This window comes from Prinia subflava, chromosome 23 (genome assembly GCF_021018805.1).
Source record: "Prinia subflava isolate CZ2003 ecotype Zambia chromosome 23, Cam_Psub_1.2, whole genome shotgun sequence".
Classification (NCBI taxonomy): Eukaryota; Metazoa; Chordata; class Aves; order Passeriformes; family Cisticolidae; genus Prinia; species Prinia subflava.
The window spans coordinates 3,885,305-3,901,417 of record NC_086269.1 but is presented as its reverse complement, the minus strand read 5'-3'; the positions used below and the strand labels follow the sequence as shown (position 1 = coordinate 3,901,417).

Here is a 16,113-nt window from a genome sequence, read left to right as displayed (position 1 = left end):
GACCCGCAAAGCTGCTGGGTGCGGGTGCAGTGACACCCACCCGTGTTTCGGGGCCGCGAGAGGCCGGGGCAGACACGGAAACCGGGCGTGTGTGTCAAAGCAAGCGCCCTGCCCGGGCGGTCGAAAGAGCTCCCTCTGTTTGTGAGCGCTCCGCGGTGCCGTGGGAAAGGCTGGACACGGAGCTGCGCCTTCCAGCCCCAGCCCTGTGCCCCGGACAGCAGCAAAGATGTGAATTACAGCAGGGACTGAGGGCATGTGGTGGCACTGAGGGACGCGGCTCTAAAGCAAACCCACGGCTGTGGGCAGCCCGAGCTGTCCCCAGCTCAGGAGATGTGTGGGAGCACCCCTGCACCGCTTGGTGTACTGAGAACAGGCAACTCACTGCAGCAGTGGGAGCTTCTGCAGCTCCCTGACCCCTTCAGGATTATATGGAGGTGCCAGCCATATCTTAGATCCTACCACAGATCCTACCTTAGGTCCTACCCCTGCTCCGTCATTACAATTCCCCCAATTTTTCCTCCCGTTTTATTATTCTAGGGTTTTGGTGGTTTAGGACATGGGGGAGGAGCAGAGATGTCTCTCAGCTTCCCCTCCCTGGTCCAGCTAGGCCTTGGATGAGGCTGCAGACTGCAGCCGCTGCAACTCCAGGACACGGATGAGGAGGAGGAAGGCGATGCTCAGGAGAAGCAGCCAGAAGAAAACCCAGTAGTGCTGTGGGAAGAAGAGCCAGGGACGCCAGAGCTCCGCTGCAGACCCCTTGGACCTGGGGAGAAGGTGACCAGGGACACTTGTCATCCGTGGGAGAGAGCAAATCCCACCTGCATCCCATCTGGGGACAAGGAGGATGTTTAACTCAGCCCCAAACCTCACTGGCCCTTTTACAAACCCAGGTGAACAAGCCTGAGGAGGGCATGGGCAACCCACAATGCACAGGCAAAACTGAGGCACAGCGGGGCTGAGCTGAGGCAGCCAAGCAACATCCCAGCTTTCCACCACCAAATCCCCCAGCCCCTGCCCAATTTCTGGCCTCCTGGGGAGCCACAGAGAGGCCAGCAGCCATGAGGGGATGCTGGGCACACGCAGGGTGCTGCTCACGTCAGTTCAAGCTGCTCTGGCTCCTCATCCCCAGTGCTTGAGCCTCTGCCATCTGCCTCTGCCACCAGCTTCCCGGTCACGGCGCTGTCCTGGCCCTGTGGCTCCAGCTCAGTCCTGAGGAGGAAGAGGAGGGTGCAGTCCCACATGGGCCAGTGGCAGCTGTGCCGTGGCTGCCCGGCCACCCAGCGCAGTTACCTCTGGGTGCTGGGCCAGCGCTGGGCCGCCTCTGGCTCCAGGTCAGCTGCTGGGGCTGCTCGGCTCTCAAGGCTGGCACCTGGCTGGGCACCCAAGGTGGCAGCATCAGTGGGGACACGGAGCCCCGGTGTCACCGAGCCTGGGGACTCAGCCCCTGGCTGTCCCCACCCAACGTCCTTACCAGGAGCTGCTTGGGGATGACGGCGATGCTGACCCTGCGGCGGGCAGACCCCTGCAACAGAGGGGCTGGGGGTGAGCAGTGCTCCCTCACCCCCTGTGCAGCTGCTCCTCACCTCCTCCTTCCCCATCACCCCCCCAGCACGGGCAAGGGACACCACGGGACACTGCCAGCTCCTGCTGGAGGTAGGAGGGGAAGGTGGAAAGCCAGGGAAGGTCAAAGCCAAGAGGTTTGTGCCTGTCATTACTGCTGCAAGCTGTCCTGGTGGGGCTGCCTAACCCTCTCCCCACCTCTTGAGCTATAGGGGAATCAGTGTCAGATTCAAGCTGGTGCTAAAGAACAGCCAAGCCTGTGGCTCTTGCACTGTGACCCTGCAATGGAAGAAGGATCTGCCTAAGATCTCTTGCACAAGCAGCCCCCAGTTTGCTGGGCACCCTGTCTGTCTACCCCTCCAAGGCTGCCCCTACGTTTTCCCTCATCCCTGGCACTTCCAGCAGATCTTCCCTGCAGCAGGCAGTTGGCTGCAGTGGCATTGTTTGGGGACAAGTGGGTATGTGGGAACAGCCAGCTGAGGGAGGGTGACAGGGCATGGGGAGGCAGTAGCTCTGAGAATCCTGAACTGGGACCAGTTACCTGCTGGAAAGTTCTCTTCAGGGGGTGAGGTCTCAGCCGTGGCTCCACATCATCTGGGAGCAAAGAGAAGCCACCTTACATCGTCCCCCAACATAAGATAGGGCTGATAACAGACAGTCACAAAGCTCCCTGCCACTGAGAGCTGTCCTGGCCATGGGCTCTGTGCCTGGCACAGGTGGTGCCCTGGGCAGCGGGACCTGGTCCCGTGCACAGCAATGGCACGTGTGGGGCTTGGTGTTCAGGAACAGAGTCCTTTTTGTGCATGGGGCCCCACTGCCCTGCATTCCCAGCTGGGTTATGGCTCTCCAGCCACCAGCACCTGCTCCCACACTGATCTGCTGTTCCCCTGTCCCCTCACAACTGTCCTCAGCTGTCCCCTTCACCACCATCAGCTGTTCCTCACCACCAGTCCTCAGCTCACACCACCCCCTGCCTCTGTGCTGCAGCGTCACCGTGACCCCCCAGAGGGGCTGGGGACCAAACCCTGCAGGGCTGCTGGGTGCAATCCCTGCAGGGCTGCTCAGTGCAATCCCTGCACGGGCCCCGGTGGCAGAGCCCACCTCACCCTGGGTCTCCGCCAGCTGCCGGTTGCGGGAGTTCTGCTGGATCAGGCGCTTCATCTCCTCCAGCTCCGCGTGCTCCCGCATGTGGTGCCGCTTCAGGTTCTCCACGTGCTGGACCATCACCTCTGCTGCTCGGCTCATCCGGGCCTCCTGCAGCCAGGCGGGATGGGGGATCAGGGCCCCCTACAGAGCCAGGTCCCTCCCTGTGCATCCCACGGTGCCTCCACCCAGGGAGTGCAGAGCATCCCCCTCCTGCTCCCAAGGGCAGGCAGATGGATCCCTTGCACCCTGGCAAGGGCAAATCTGAGCTCAAGACCAGCACTGTGAGGAGGAGGGACAAAGCCCAGCAAGGCCAGGGATGAGTTTCCAGGCCTGTCTGTAGCACCTCCCAGCCCTGGGTGTGTACACACCTGGTGCACAGCCCCCAGCTTCTCCGCAGCACTGGTTGCCCGCCCAACGGCCGCTGACAGCACGGCCAGGTTGTGCTGCAGCTGCTCCAGCGTCTCCTTGCAGCCTGCACTGGCACAGGACCGGCCCAGCCTCTGTGGGGGGAAAGGATGGAGCTGCTGGAGGTGGCGCTCTGTGGTGTCCAAACCCCTCCGGGGCTGGGTGATCCCAGCACACGCCAGCCCCCTGCCCTGGTGCCCGCCTACCTCCAGGGCAGCTCGGCACTGCCCCAGCTCCTCCTGGATGTTTTCCTCTGCTGCATCCCGTGCCCGTTTCTCCACCTGCACCCGTTGCTGCAGGGTGAACGTGTCGCAGCGAAAAGCCAGGGCGAGGTGGGCAAAGGCTGCCTGTGGGGTGAGGAGGTGAGAGGGGGCACAGGGGGGAGAAGGGAAGCCACCAGGGCCATGTGCTGCTGTCCCCAAGGCACAGACAGACCTCCCAGAGTGCCACCAAAGAGGGCAGCACTAAAGATAATTAGCACTTGCCTAGCTCCAGCACCCTTTAGGCTGCTGCATGCTGAGGACAGTCCCTTGAGATGCCAGGGAGACACGTCCCCCAGGCAGCAGATAAGGCATGGAAATCCTGAGCCCTGCTGGCAAGAGCACGCGCCGGGCAGACGCCAGCCCTCGCTGCGGGTCCCACCTGACGGCTGAGCCTGACTCAGCCCTGGCACTCGCAGGGAAATTATTTTTATTAGCGTGGCTGCTGCCGCCTCCCCGGCTAAGGGCGCTCTTCAGCAGCTGCAGAGCTCTTTGTGGGATTGCCGGGCATGCAGAGGACGGACTCATGGAAATGCAGCTGCCTCCAAACGCCAAAAGCATCTCTGGGAAAGGGTTTATAAGGCGGCTGCCAGGGGACTGCGGTGCCTGAAGGAGCAGGGCACAGCCACGGGACTGTGAGCCAGCAAGGTGTCTGTCCTGGTGTCCCCCTTCCCCAGCCCACCCACGGCCCCCAGCAGCCCTCACCTCCAGATCCTGCTCTGTCAAAGCCACCCTGCAGAAAGAGAAGTGCTGTCAGGGATGGAGGCATCATGGGGACTGCGTGCTGAAAATGCCCTTGTTCTGCTCCCAGGGGTGGCAGCCACCACGAGAAGTGGGAAGCCAAGTGCCCATTGTGTGGACAGCAATTCTTGTGCAATGGAAAAGGAGGAAAGTCCAATCTCTGAGCTGTGCTGTGCCCTGGTACACCCTGTCCTGTAGCCCCCGGAGGGATGCCGGTGCTCACTGGTCTTACCTGTTCAAGCCAAGTCTGTCCAGCACTGAGAGCTCACTGGGGAGACTCAGCAGTGGCTCCTCCGGGGTTTCAGCATCTGCAGGAAGGCAGTGGGGCCACAAGAGACCACATGTGAGGGCTTTCCCTTGGCCTTCCCTCCTCCCTCTGCCCTCCTGTCTTAGCAGAGGTAGGTGCCCATCTTTTGGAACAATCCCAATCCTTTCCCCAGCATCAGGGGGGCTTTAGGTCCTCCCAGGCCTGTCTCCCCTTCCCCATGTCCCCACCAAGGGAGATGACCCTCATCAGAACATGTTCCCATGCTCGTCCCCAACCACTTCAAGCCTTCTCCTAAGTGGACCCAGCTGGAATGTGGGATGGGGACTCACCCACCTTCTTTAGTCCTGTCACTGTCCCCAGGGTGCACAGCCGGCTCCTGCACGGCCCTGCCTGGATCCTGAGAGGCACAAAGGTGCTGTTGGAGCAAACCTGTCCCTGGTGCTGCACAGCATCCCAAGAACACCAGCACAGAGGGGCTGCGGGCCTGGCTGAGCCCAAGGAACCAGGCAGGGAAGGCCCCCCACCTGTTTCCCCCTCCCTCTCACCTCGCTGACTTGATCCACGCTCTGCTCACTCGTGGCCAAAGCCCCAGCTGGGTGTCCCTGGGGACTGCTCATCCTGCCTGGGGACAGAAAGGGTGGTGAGAGCTGGGCAGCAGGGTCCCCTCCCCAGCCTGGCACCGCTTCAGGAGAGACCCCCCCAAAACTGCCACTGGCACTTCTGCAGCCTGCAGGCTCCCAAGGGATGTGAGGTGGCAGGTACCCCCCAAAATATCCCTGTGGGATTAAGGGAGCTGGAGCTAAACTGGACCAGGGCAGGGGGAGGAGGGCAAGGGATGCAGTGCAGAGGGTGGGGTACAGCTGATGAAGCAAATCCAGGGGATGGGGTTGGGGTCTCAGGGCTGGAGGGGGTTGCAGGTAGGTGCTGCCAGGCTGGGGGACGCCCTCCTGCTGCTCAGAGAGGGAGGGTGGAGAACCCGCTCTTCTGACCCCATCCCCGCCTGGGCTGCCCTTACCTTCATCCGGAGATGCGGGGAGCCCGGCCAGCTCTGCCTGCTGCTCCCTGTGGAGGGAATCCCGGGTAAGCACTAAAGAAACTCAGGAAGCATCGGCGGCATCCCACCCCCTACACTCCCCCAGCTCCCTCGATGGGGCTGCCCCGGACCTGAGTCCTTCCCGAGCATCCTCCGCAGCCTGCTCCGCCCCCGTTCGCTCTGCTTGCCCGGGCGAGCCGTTCCCTCCACTCCTGCGGCCGCCGCAGAGCCCCACGGCGGACCCGCCGGAGCGGTTTCCAGCCAGCAATGAGTCACCAAGCAGCTCTGCCGTACTCTGCCTCAGCAATCTTCTCCGTTTTTTTTTTTTTTTTTCCTTTCCCTCTGGATGCCAAGAGGACCTCACTGTGAGCACCACAACAAACCCAGAGCCCGGGCACCACCTCACAGCATCCCCATGGGGATGGCAGGCCCCCTTCAAAGTGCACTGGGACAGGTTTGTCACCCCCAAACCCTGTCCAGAAGGTCTGGCAGCTCTGTAGCATCCCTGCTCACTGATGCTGGAGGCCACCGGGGATGGCAGGTCAGCAGAGCGGGGAGATACAGGGGTTGCTGTGCAAAGAGCCCTCTGCAGCCCCACGCTGGGAGAGAGTTTGAACCCCCAAACTTTTACCCCGGCTCTGGAAAGAGCTGCAGCAGGGCTTCCTCCTCACCTCCCGGTGAGCAGTGGCTGCAGGGGAAGGGGCCACCATGCCACAGCGATGCTCAGTGTCCCTTGCCTGGCACTGCCATCACGGTCCCATCCTCTCTGGCACCCCAAGAGCGGCTGGGTGAGTTTTTTGTGCACGTACCTCCGCGGTGAGGGGCTGGGTCGGCAGCTCGTCCTGTGCCGCTGCCGCCGCCGCCGCCCCTGGGCCGCTCCCTGCTCCTCCTCCTCCCCCTGTCCCGGCGAGGTCCCCCCGAGGGGCTTCATTTGCGAAGTGCAGAGGCTCCAGGACCAGCACACCTATCGTGAGAGACCCACATTAGCTGCGCGCAGATGGAGAACGCCTCTAAATGTTATATTTTTAAAGCGTTTTCTCACCCAGCAGGAGCTTCGAGCTCCTGTGCTTAGCGTGGAGGCATCTGTGGGGAAAGAGGTGGGGAGGCCCGCCGGGATTCAGGGGGAGGCTGGTGGGGTTTGGGCGGGCATGGACCAAGGCAAGTGAGGAATTCAACACAAGCCTCATCTCTGGGCAGTGCTGAGGGTGGACTTTCCTGCTTGCCACCCCCATTTCCTTCCCTCAGGGCAATCCTCATATTTTGGGCTTGTGATGTGGGTCAGCTTCATGGGGGGAGGTGAATTTGCAGCCCCCAAACCAGTGCGAGCACCCGGTGCAGAGTGAGAGCAACTCCCTGTTCTCCAGGCTGCAGACAGGAGAGACAAATATAAAAGATTTTCCAAATATAAGGGAGCTCAGGCAACTCGTTTAAGCTGTTCTACAACGTTTAAAGAATCAGAGAAAAATGCAGGAAGTCCACAAAGTCCTTCTCATAGCCCAGGGTGAAGTCACCGTGCACCAGGGACTGTCCCGCAGTGACTCCTCGCAGGCTGAGCCCATGGATGTGCAGATTTAGGACAGGAGGTGAATTTTTTTGTCCAGGACAAGAAATGCAGGAGAGATTTAGGGGGACAGAGAGCAGGGGCTGCTTGAAGCCCCACGTGGGCCGAGCTCAGTGTAGGTCACCCCAGCACCATCAGGGCCAGCACCGAGCAGGGCCAGCACCCACCTCCCAGCGCCTGCTCAGTTCTGATGAGGGAGCAAAAAGCAGCACTTGGCACCTGTCGAACCCAGCCCATTTCACACCTATACACTAAGAATCATCGCTGACACCTCCACCCAGGGGCCGAGGCCTCCAGGCAGCAGGGATCAGCCAAACTCCTCACAGCAGGAGCATCAGATGCTCTGGAGGGCTGGGCCCTGCCGCGAAGCGCTCAATCCATCACAGCCGGCAGACCCTGCGGGCTGCTGCTTTCCCACGGCTCTGACAGCCTCACAGACACCCGCTCCTTATCTTTGTGTTGCAGATGGAAAAGATACGAGACGCGCAGCTGGTTTAGCATAAGGAACCCCCTGAGATGCCAGACCGGGCGCTCTCCCTCAACTCCGCGACAGCCGAGCGCTCCCCGGGACATCATTACCTGCCCAAACTCCTCTCAAGCAGCCGAAGGTGCCACCCAGCTCGGAGCCGGCCCTCAGCTCTGTGGGGCCCCCATGGGCCCCGGGAGGGCTCAGGGGACACGCGTGGCCGGCGGTCGCGGCTCCGGGGGCCCCGCACGGCGCTCGCTGCCGGCGGCGGAGCCTCCCCGCGGGGCACCGCGACCGCATCTGCGGCAGACGGAGCTGCCGGGGGCGAGCCCGACCAGAGCAGGCCTTTAAAGGAGATGCATGAGAGCGGCTGGGAGCTCCCCGCGCCGGCCAGGGCGGGCACAGTGGTCCGCAGGTGGCCAGGAAACCTCTGCTCTTGGTGAGGGGCCAGACCCTGCACCCGCTCCGGGGAGGGGACAGGGCTGGGAAAAGCCGGGACTGCTCCGTGCGTGTCTGCGGAGCTGAGCTGAGCCTCAGCATCGCCAGGGCAGGAGGCTCAGGGCAGGGTGGGGGCACTCAGGAGGGACGGGGGATCCCCCCGTGCTTTCATGGGGGGCCCAGCACCAGGCTCAGCCAGAATGGCTGATGAGGAGCCCCTGTAGCATCTTACTTGGTGATGCAGGGAAGCCCCTCTGCCCAGGACCCCCACCCCTCCTGCCCTTCTGAGCAGCCCCATTTCCCCCTGGCAGCCCCCCATTGCCCCATCCCCTTTGCTCAAATCCATCACGTCCTCCAAAGCTGCTTTCTTCCCCTAATGAGCTTACAGCTCCGTGTTCAGCACTACCAGGAGGCAGCTGCTGCTGCCCCCCCACGCCCAAGGAGCCCAGGGGACCCCCCCGGGGTCTGCAGACCTCCTCAGCCCTGAGAGGGCACACAGCATCCCCCAGTGCCGGCGCTGCCCAGGCTCTGACTCACCTGAGTGAGAGCCCAGAACGCAGCCCCAGGGGTTACAAAACGAGGGGAGTGGAGGATGGACACCTGTGCAGAGAGCCCCAGGAGCAGCAGCTGTACCAGGCAGCACCTCAGGCTCCCTGGCCTCTGCTCTGGTGTCCTGGCAGGCCCAGGGCTGCTCCCTGGGGGACACAGACCCAAGGACACGATGGCACTGGCGCCTCTGTTCCCTCCCACGCTCAGGGGAGGGCTCACAAGAGGCAATGCCCCTGCTCACAAACCACGCCGTCCAAAGAGCCTCTAAAAGCATTCACTAAAAGCATGCAGGGATGGAATTCTTATTTTTAAGCTGGGAGCAGCTAAACCGTGACTGCAATCTAAGTATCCCAGAGCCTCCAGCAAGGAAAAGCAGCCCAGTTCCCCTCACACAGACCTGTTCAGCAGGGAGGAACGAGACCCCACTGGGAGAGCTCCAGCCCAAGGGGATGGGTGGCAGCATGTGGCTGCGGGCTCTGCCTTTGTCCCCTGTCCTCCTTCCTTCCAGCCAGGTCCCTCACAGCAGCCACAGCAGCAGCATCTTCCAGGGCACCTGAAGCTGAGCTAAACTCGCAGCTCAGATCACAGTGTGGTCATCTGGATTATCCACTTCTTGGAAAAAAGCTGCTCAGGCTGACACTGCTGCCACTGATGAGGCAAGCATGATTTACAGGTCTATGCAGGGGCCCAAGCACAAAACAGCTCCCCAGCCCTCCCTGAATTCACCTTTCTGTGGCCCTGGCTTCCCTAGCTGACAGGGACCTGGCAGCCACCTGGCTACCCAAGAGAGAACACGATTCTTGTCTTGTGATTAAAAGATTGTCAGAAAAAAACCCCAAAAAACAAACAAACAAACAAACAAAACCCCACAAAAAACCAAAAAACAAAACACCAGACACACACACACACACAAAAAAAAAAAAAAACCCCACAAAAAACCAAACCAAACCAAAAAACCCAAACAAGAATGAAAATGGCTCTTTTTATTCAGTTTTAAATCCCAAGTGAAAAAAATAAATACTCCTGAGGCTTCCTCAGAGCAGCTCAGCCTCACATTTGGGTGTCACAGCGCCAGGTTTCCAGGCAGAACTGCATCAGCGTGTTGGGGATTGCACATGAGATCAGCAGGCTGTCCCTGGACACGCAGCTACCTCCAGGGAGAAGTGAGGTGACCCCTGGAACTGCTGCAAGAGGGGATACAGCAACAACCTGGAGCTCCTCTTTGGAGAGGGGCAGCCCCTTGGGGGAGGGATACAGGACATTTTCAGGAAAGCCAGTGAGTTTCAGCCCTTTCCAACAAGGCTCCTACATGGCTCTGGTATTTAACATCCACGGACCCCACACCCCTGCTCACCCCAGAGAGGGTCTCTGCTGCCTGACCACAGCCCCACGAAGGCACCTGGGGGGTGGAGGAATCATCTTGGCTTTAAAGTGGTTCAAAAATCCCTGTGGAGGGTGAGGAAGCAGCAGAGTGGACAGACAAGCCATGCAATTGCATATGATGAATTTCCTTCAAAAAACCCCCAAGAACTACTAGACCAAAAAGGGAATTCCCCTCTATAATGTGAAGTTAAACCTATAAACAGAAGAGGAAGCAGGTAAGGAGCCACTGCCAAGTATAATAAGCACAACTGGCTGAAAATCACACGCTGCCTTCTACCTCCAGCCTAGGAAAGGTCTCAGATAAAGCTTCAGACCATTCCTTCACCACCACCACTCTTAAATCAGGACAAGGACAGAGCCAGTCCTGGCACTGCCGCCACCCTTGGCCAAGATTCTGCTGAACCATAAAATCTGACTGATGTTTTATGCTGCATCCACCTCCCTGCGCTCTTCAGGATGGATTCTAAAGCTCTTGAAAGGGTCAAGAGGAGTCAAAAGTAAAGTTTTCTGTGTAGGTGCTGCCAACCTATAAACAAGCAGCCTTCCCCCAGTATGTGCAGCGTCCCCAGGGTTTGCTCCCAGTTCTCCTTCTGTGATTGTTATCTGCATGAGGAGTTAACTACACCTCAGAGGAACCCACAGCACACGATAAGCTGCAGCCAAGAGCCAAACCAGGGCTAAGAAGGCTCTTGCCACAAGCCAGTGGCCACCTCTATGTGACCGCCAGCCACAGCCAGAGCACCGGGGACAATGACACCGAGGTCACTTGGTAGAAGCTCTGCAGGGAAACTGCAAAGATCAGAGCCTGCTACCTAATAAAGCCACAAGAGCAGGCTTAGACCTTGATGATCAGGGCACAATTTCTATTTATGTCGTGTTTTGGGCAGCCCTACAATAGCTTCACTATACTCAGCCACTAACTCACTGGAATGCAAACACATCAACAATCTGGCTCCCTGGAGGCTTCTATCCTCCAGCTAATGCGGACTTTGAAGCCTCATCAGTCCACTGTCACCTAAAATAGCTTAAGAGAGTCTTACATAAAGAAATCTGTGCTCTCAGCCTTAGGAGCGTCACCTAATGCTTCAGAGTTTCCTTCCTCTGGCTGGGATCTAAACATTAATGAGCAAAGCTGAAGCAGTCACACGTCACACCTGCATGTTTGAATTCTCACTTTGTAGATGTTTATGGATTTTTACATAGCTCCTGAAGTATGCAATGCTTCAAAACCTCCATTGAAACCCTAGTCCTGTCTGCCTGAGTCTCCACTCTGTTCTTCCCAGTTCTCAGACCAGGAGGTGCCTAGATGAGGTTTGCAGTGGGTACTTTCAAGAATACAGAACAGAATTTTGAGCAGAGTCATGCCATACAAGCACTTTCTTTTAGGGCAGTGAGTAGTGTCACCATCACCAGAAATGCGCCACACACAGCCAGGCCCCTCACAGGCCAGGCAAACAGGAAAGAGAGGTGGATTTAAAGCAGAACACAGAAATTTTCCAGCTAAATTCAGCTGGAATTCAGCTAAATCCCACTCTCCTGCACCCAGAGATCTGTAAATCCCAGCAGATCAGATACACAAAGCAGCAGCCCAGCCTGCACCACTCCGAAACTGGTTTGGCTGTTGGGGAGGAATGTGGATGTGCACAGAGCTCGTGCCTTGGAATGAGCTGAGGTAAAATCAAGATAGTGAACTAAGTCCAGAATTTTCAGCTTCACGCAGCCTCAAATCAACGCTCAGTGATGTTTTGGGCAGTAAAAACTCAGAAGCTCCTCCCTGGGTTGTGTCCTGTCTGCCCCCATCACAGGAAGGCCAGGTCACCTTGCTGAGCATGGCAGGCCCAAGGCAGAAGAGACACAGAAACGCCTGGAAACACAATAATTGTTCAACCAAGACCCCTCTGAGCCCCAGGGAGTGTGGGGGGCTGGAATGGCACTGCCCAGCAAGAGCCCCCTCACAGCAGGTGCTGCTGGAGGCCCTGGGCACCCTGTGGGGAGCAGAGCCCACTCGCAGGGTCCCACCTCACCAGGGGGAACCCAGTGAGGGTGGCTGTGGCTGCTGCTGTGCAATGAGTGTCCTCCACACAAGGAAGCTGTCACCTCACGATTCCTCTTGGTGGTCACCTGAGAGAAGACAAAATCAAGAAGAGGGAAGAAGAGGGAAGCCACTGCCACACACAGCACTGCACAGCTCTGGCACCTCGTGGTTCCCAGGCCCTGGGGTGGCCCAGGGGGCAGAGCCTGCCATCCCCCAGGACAGGGAGCCCTGTCCCCACCTCACCTGGCCCCTTCCAGCACAGCCTGCAGTGATTTCTTCAGCGCCGCGCTGCTCCGGTCCAGGACAGCAGCCAGGCTGCTCCGCTGAGCTGGGCTGACCTGGCACGGAGGCAGCACGAGCTCAAGGCACTGCCCTGCCAGGACCCTGCCTGAGACCTCTAGGCTGTGTCCCAGAGCTGCAGGACCTGAGCCTGGCCCTGCTCACCTGGCTCTGGTACACCGTGAGCACGGCTGTCACCAGCTGGGCGAAGCTGAGCGAGGTGGCGAAGGCTGGGGCCTGCTGGCACAGAGTCAGCACCAGCAGATCCAAGAGCTCAGCGGGCAGCACCTCCTGGAAAAGAGCCAGGGGCAGGCAGGAGAGTGGTCCCTGCTCCAGCACTGCTGGAGGCATCAAAGAAACCCGTGGGACAAGGTGGGACCCTCACCTGGCGCCCCAGCACGGCCTGCAGTACTGGCAGGAGTTTCTCAGACAAAGGCACCTCCAAGACCTGGCTGGAAGGACAGGGAGGAGGAAAGGTGCTGCTCCGTGGCCTTGCTGGTGTCCCCAACTGGCTGGAGCCAGCTGGAGCCACCCAGGCAGGCGTGAGGCCAAAGCAGAGCTGTTGGCACTGTCACCCCTCACCTTAGCAGCAGCTGCACAGAGTGTGGCTCCAGGCACTCCTCCACCAGCTCACACATCAGCTTGGTCTGCTCGGCACCTGCAGGGGCAAAGCAGCAGGGGAGAGCCTCCAGAGGCTGCCAAATCCATGGGGATGTGCCTGGCCCCTCCTGGCACCCCTTCACAGGAGTATGTCCCAGTCAGGACAGGCAGAAACCATGCAGTGCCCCCTTCTACTGCTCAGGAGAATCCTGCTTCCTTTGCAAGGCTTTGAACAGCATCAGTCTCTGGGAAAAGGGGATGCTGCTGTGGCAGGGGTTCACCTCTCCTCACACCAGCACAGCCACCCTGGGGCAGCTCTGTCCTGAGCATGAGGAGCTGTCAGGAGCCCTCCAATCACAGAAACATGAGAATTGTCCTGTGGGAAAAATTAAGCCAGGAGCCAGCCTAGCCAACCCTCCCACTCCATCTCAGGCATCTGTAAACCCATCTCCCATCCCAACCTCCATGTGTTCACCTGCCCAGAAAAAACCAGCCCCGTGCCTCCAAGGTTCCTAACCCCTCAAATGCCTCCCAGCGACAGCACCCTGCAGCTGGGGCCCCTCTCCAGCTCCCACCAGCACAGCACACCTTCCCCTGGCTCCTGCAGCACGGCAGCCACCAGCACACGGCACAAGGGATGGGAATACTTGGAGCAAAAGGAGGTGAGGGCAGCCATGAGGTGTCGGGAAGGCGGCTGGGCGAGGGACAGGACCTGGAGACAGAAAAGGCAGGAGGTGGGGACAGTGCAGAGAGAAATGGGGAGCAGCAAAGCTCCACTGCCCTGGCACGTACTCGCCTGAGGAAGAGCTGCTGTGCCAGGGTGGCTGCGCTGCTGTAGCTGAGGTCAGGGCTCAGAGCCAGCAGCCAGCTGCAGAAACGCACCAGGAGGGGCTCGGGGCACGTGGAGAGCTGGAGGAAGGAGCACAGCCCCTCGAGCTGGGGACGGCAGAGGGGATGGGGCATCAGGGACAGCAGCAGGGCCCCTGCAGCAGCTGCAGCAGGGATGCTGGGGCTCACCTGGCTGGGGGAGCAGTTGTTCAGGATGCTCAGCTCGGGTGGGGTGCGCAGCTCGGAGTGCTGGAGGGAAACACCAAATAAACCAACCCACAAAATTTGGCTCCAGGGCTTCCCCCTTCCCCCCATGGCTGTCAGGGTGAGCCCACAGGCAGCAAGGTGCAGGCAGGTGTCAGTATCCCAAGCCCAGAGGAAGTGCCAAAAAGACTTTTTATCCCCAGCCAGATTTAAATCCACCTCTTTTCCCACCCCTTCCGAGGCCCTGGCACGAGCCCGTTTAGAGCATCAGCTCCAGCAGAGAGACAGAAGCAGCCACTTACACTGGACTCCTGCAGCAGCAGCATTTTCAGCCTCTGTCCATGCATCTGAGGGAAATGAAGGAATGGGAATCAGGCTGTAAAGGCTCACTGGCTGGAAGGGCACTGCAGACCCTACACAGTACCTGGACAAAGGACTGGACCTCCGCTGCCAGCTCTGTCTGGGAAATCTTCCTGAGCTCCCCCACTGCATCCTGCTGGGAGCTGTCTGGAGCAGCCTTATCTGTGCTCTGAGCAGATGTGTCCTCTGAAGGCTCCTCGGGCACTTCCTCTTCCACTCCTGCCACATCTGCACACTCCTGGGGCCCCAGGGGCTCAAATGCCACCTCCTCCAGCAACAGCCTCTTCTCCTCTATCTCACTGTCCAACTCCAGGCTCTCCCCCGACACTCTACTGCGCTTCCCACCTTGAGACTCAGGGGCACCAGGCTGCTCACTGAAGCACCAGTTCAATTTTCTTTGCCCCTCTGGTTTCTTCTGGGCAATTTTCTGGCACAGGCCCCTGAGCTGCTGCTGGCATGCAGAAGACAGGGCAGTGGGACGTGGGGAGCCCTCCTGTGCCCTCAGTCCCTGCCGGAGCAGATTCTCCAGTGAATGCACCCAGGGATCCACACGGGAATCCTGCTCCAAGGCCTGGAGCAGCCGGTCAAGGCAGTCCCCTGGCACTGCATCCTGCACCACGAGGAGCAGGGAGAAGAAATTTCTCTGGCACAGAACAGGCAGTAGCAGCAGCCGTGGCTTGCTGGAAAAGGAGAGGTGAGCAGTCAGAGCAAATCCCCCTGTCCTGATGACAACAAACCCCGTGGGGCAGAGTCCCACAGCACCAGGGAGCAAGAGGAGGCACTTAATGCCTTCACCAGCTTTTCACACACAAGCTGGGACACAGTGGGTCGCTGCTATGATCCCAATTTCACATATGGAAGTATGTGTGCCCCCCTGCACCGGGGGAAGAGGATGTGCTCTCCCAAATCGTGCACCTGACACCCAAAACCCCGCAAAACACCGAGTTTTGAAAAGTGTCCAACTCACACAGCCAGGGTGTCCTGCGGCCCCTCCAGCGAGGGCTCCTGGGCGCACAGGGCCGCGGTGAGAGCCTGCCAGGGGAACGCCTGCGCCGGTCCCTGGCCGGGCTGGCCCCGCTGCAGCACCCGCAGCGCGGCCGCCGCCCCGGCGGGCCCGGAGCACAGGGCGTGCAGCAGGAGGCGGCACGGCCGGGGGCAGAGCCACAGCCAGGGCGGGCAGCGGGGCTCCATCGGCGCGGCGGGGGCTGCGGGACACGGGGACAGCGGACACGGTCACACAGCCGGGGCACGGCTGGACACGGGGCACGGCCGGACATGGGGCACACACACGGGGTACACACACGGGGCACACACATGGAGCACAGCCGGACATGGGGCACACACACGGGAGACAGCCGGACACGGGGCACGGCCAGACACGGGGGACACACACAGGACATAGCCGGACACGGGTCACACACACGGGGAACAGCCGGACACGGGGCACGGCCGGACACGGGGGACACACAAGGGGGAGAGCCGCACACGGGTCACGGCCGGGACAGACGGCCGCGGTCACACTGGAGAGAACCGGACACGGGTCACACTCGGGAGGCACGGGACAATGACGACCTGCCCGGATGCTGACCCCAGCATCACCTTCGGGGGCTGCCTTTACCCTCCCTCCCCAGCCGAGGATGCGGGAGCGTCACTGCGGTCAGAGCCAGGAGCCCCTCCGTGCCCTCCAACACCCCGTGGCCGGCAGCCCCCGCATCCCCAGCTCAACCCGCGCTGCTGGTGGGGCTCCCCCTGCCCCAAGCACTGCCCCGGTTACTGCCGTGCCCCCGGCAGTCCCGGGCACACTCACGGGTGTCACTGGTCACTCCCCCGGGTGTCCCCGCCGCGCTCCTCCCGCTGTCCCCAAGGCGCCGCTTCCGGCCCCGCCCCGGGAAACGCGAACGGAGCGCGCGCGAACGAGCTCGTCATGCAAAAACTCCTTAAATTCCAACCCAAACACCGCCGTCCCCCCCGAGGGTGCATCCCCCAGCCCGCACATC

The 16,113-nt window shown here is 60.3% G+C and overlaps 2 protein-coding genes across 5 annotated transcripts; both read right to left on the bottom strand.

Moving 5' to 3' along the window:
* Nucleotides 1-523: 523 nt before the first annotated feature.
* Nucleotides 524-8,656, bottom strand: LOC134561513 (inositol 1,4,5-triphosphate receptor associated 2-like). Its single transcript, XM_063418611.1, has 15 exons — nt 8,416-8,656; nt 6,223-6,377; nt 5,396-5,442; nt 4,926-5,002; nt 4,714-4,777; nt 4,345-4,420; nt 4,077-4,104; nt 3,318-3,458; nt 3,075-3,206; nt 2,667-2,814; nt 2,102-2,154; nt 1,472-1,522; nt 1,291-1,373; nt 1,096-1,209; nt 524-763 (listed from the first exon to the last, which is right to left on the bottom strand). Exons 2-15 carry the CDS (start codon nt 6,342-6,344, stop codon nt 604-606), a joined length of 1,296 nt encoding a protein of 431 aa, XP_063274681.1. The 5' UTR covers nt 6,345-6,377; nt 8,416-8,656; the 3' UTR covers nt 524-603.
* A 734-nt stretch (nt 8,657-9,390) lies between these two features.
* On the bottom strand, nt 9,391-16,057 carry FANCE (FA complementation group E). 4 transcript variants are annotated; one of them, XR_010082935.1, is made up of 12 exons: nt 15,084-15,978; nt 14,181-14,796; nt 14,059-14,103; nt 13,742-13,801; nt 13,517-13,660; nt 13,313-13,436; nt 12,707-12,782; nt 12,510-12,576; nt 12,290-12,415; nt 12,089-12,183; nt 11,830-11,931; nt 9,391-11,674 (listed from the first exon to the last, which is right to left on the bottom strand). XR_010082935.1 is itself a non-coding variant. In XM_063418551.1 (12 exons), the coding sequence occupies exons 2-12, from the start codon at nt 15,305-15,307 to the stop codon at nt 11,928-11,930; spliced, it is 1,581 nt and encodes a 526-aa protein (XP_063274621.1). In that variant the 5' UTR covers nt 15,308-15,321; nt 15,924-16,057; the 3' UTR covers nt 9,391-11,927. The 4 variants fall into 4 exon arrangements, 1 of the variants encoding a protein (XP_063274621.1); XR_010082934.1 differs by having other exon boundaries at nt 11,835-11,931; XM_063418551.1 differs by having other exon boundaries at nt 9,391-11,931; nt 15,084-15,321; nt 15,924-16,057.
* Between the last annotated feature and the right edge of the window lie 56 nt (nt 16,058-16,113).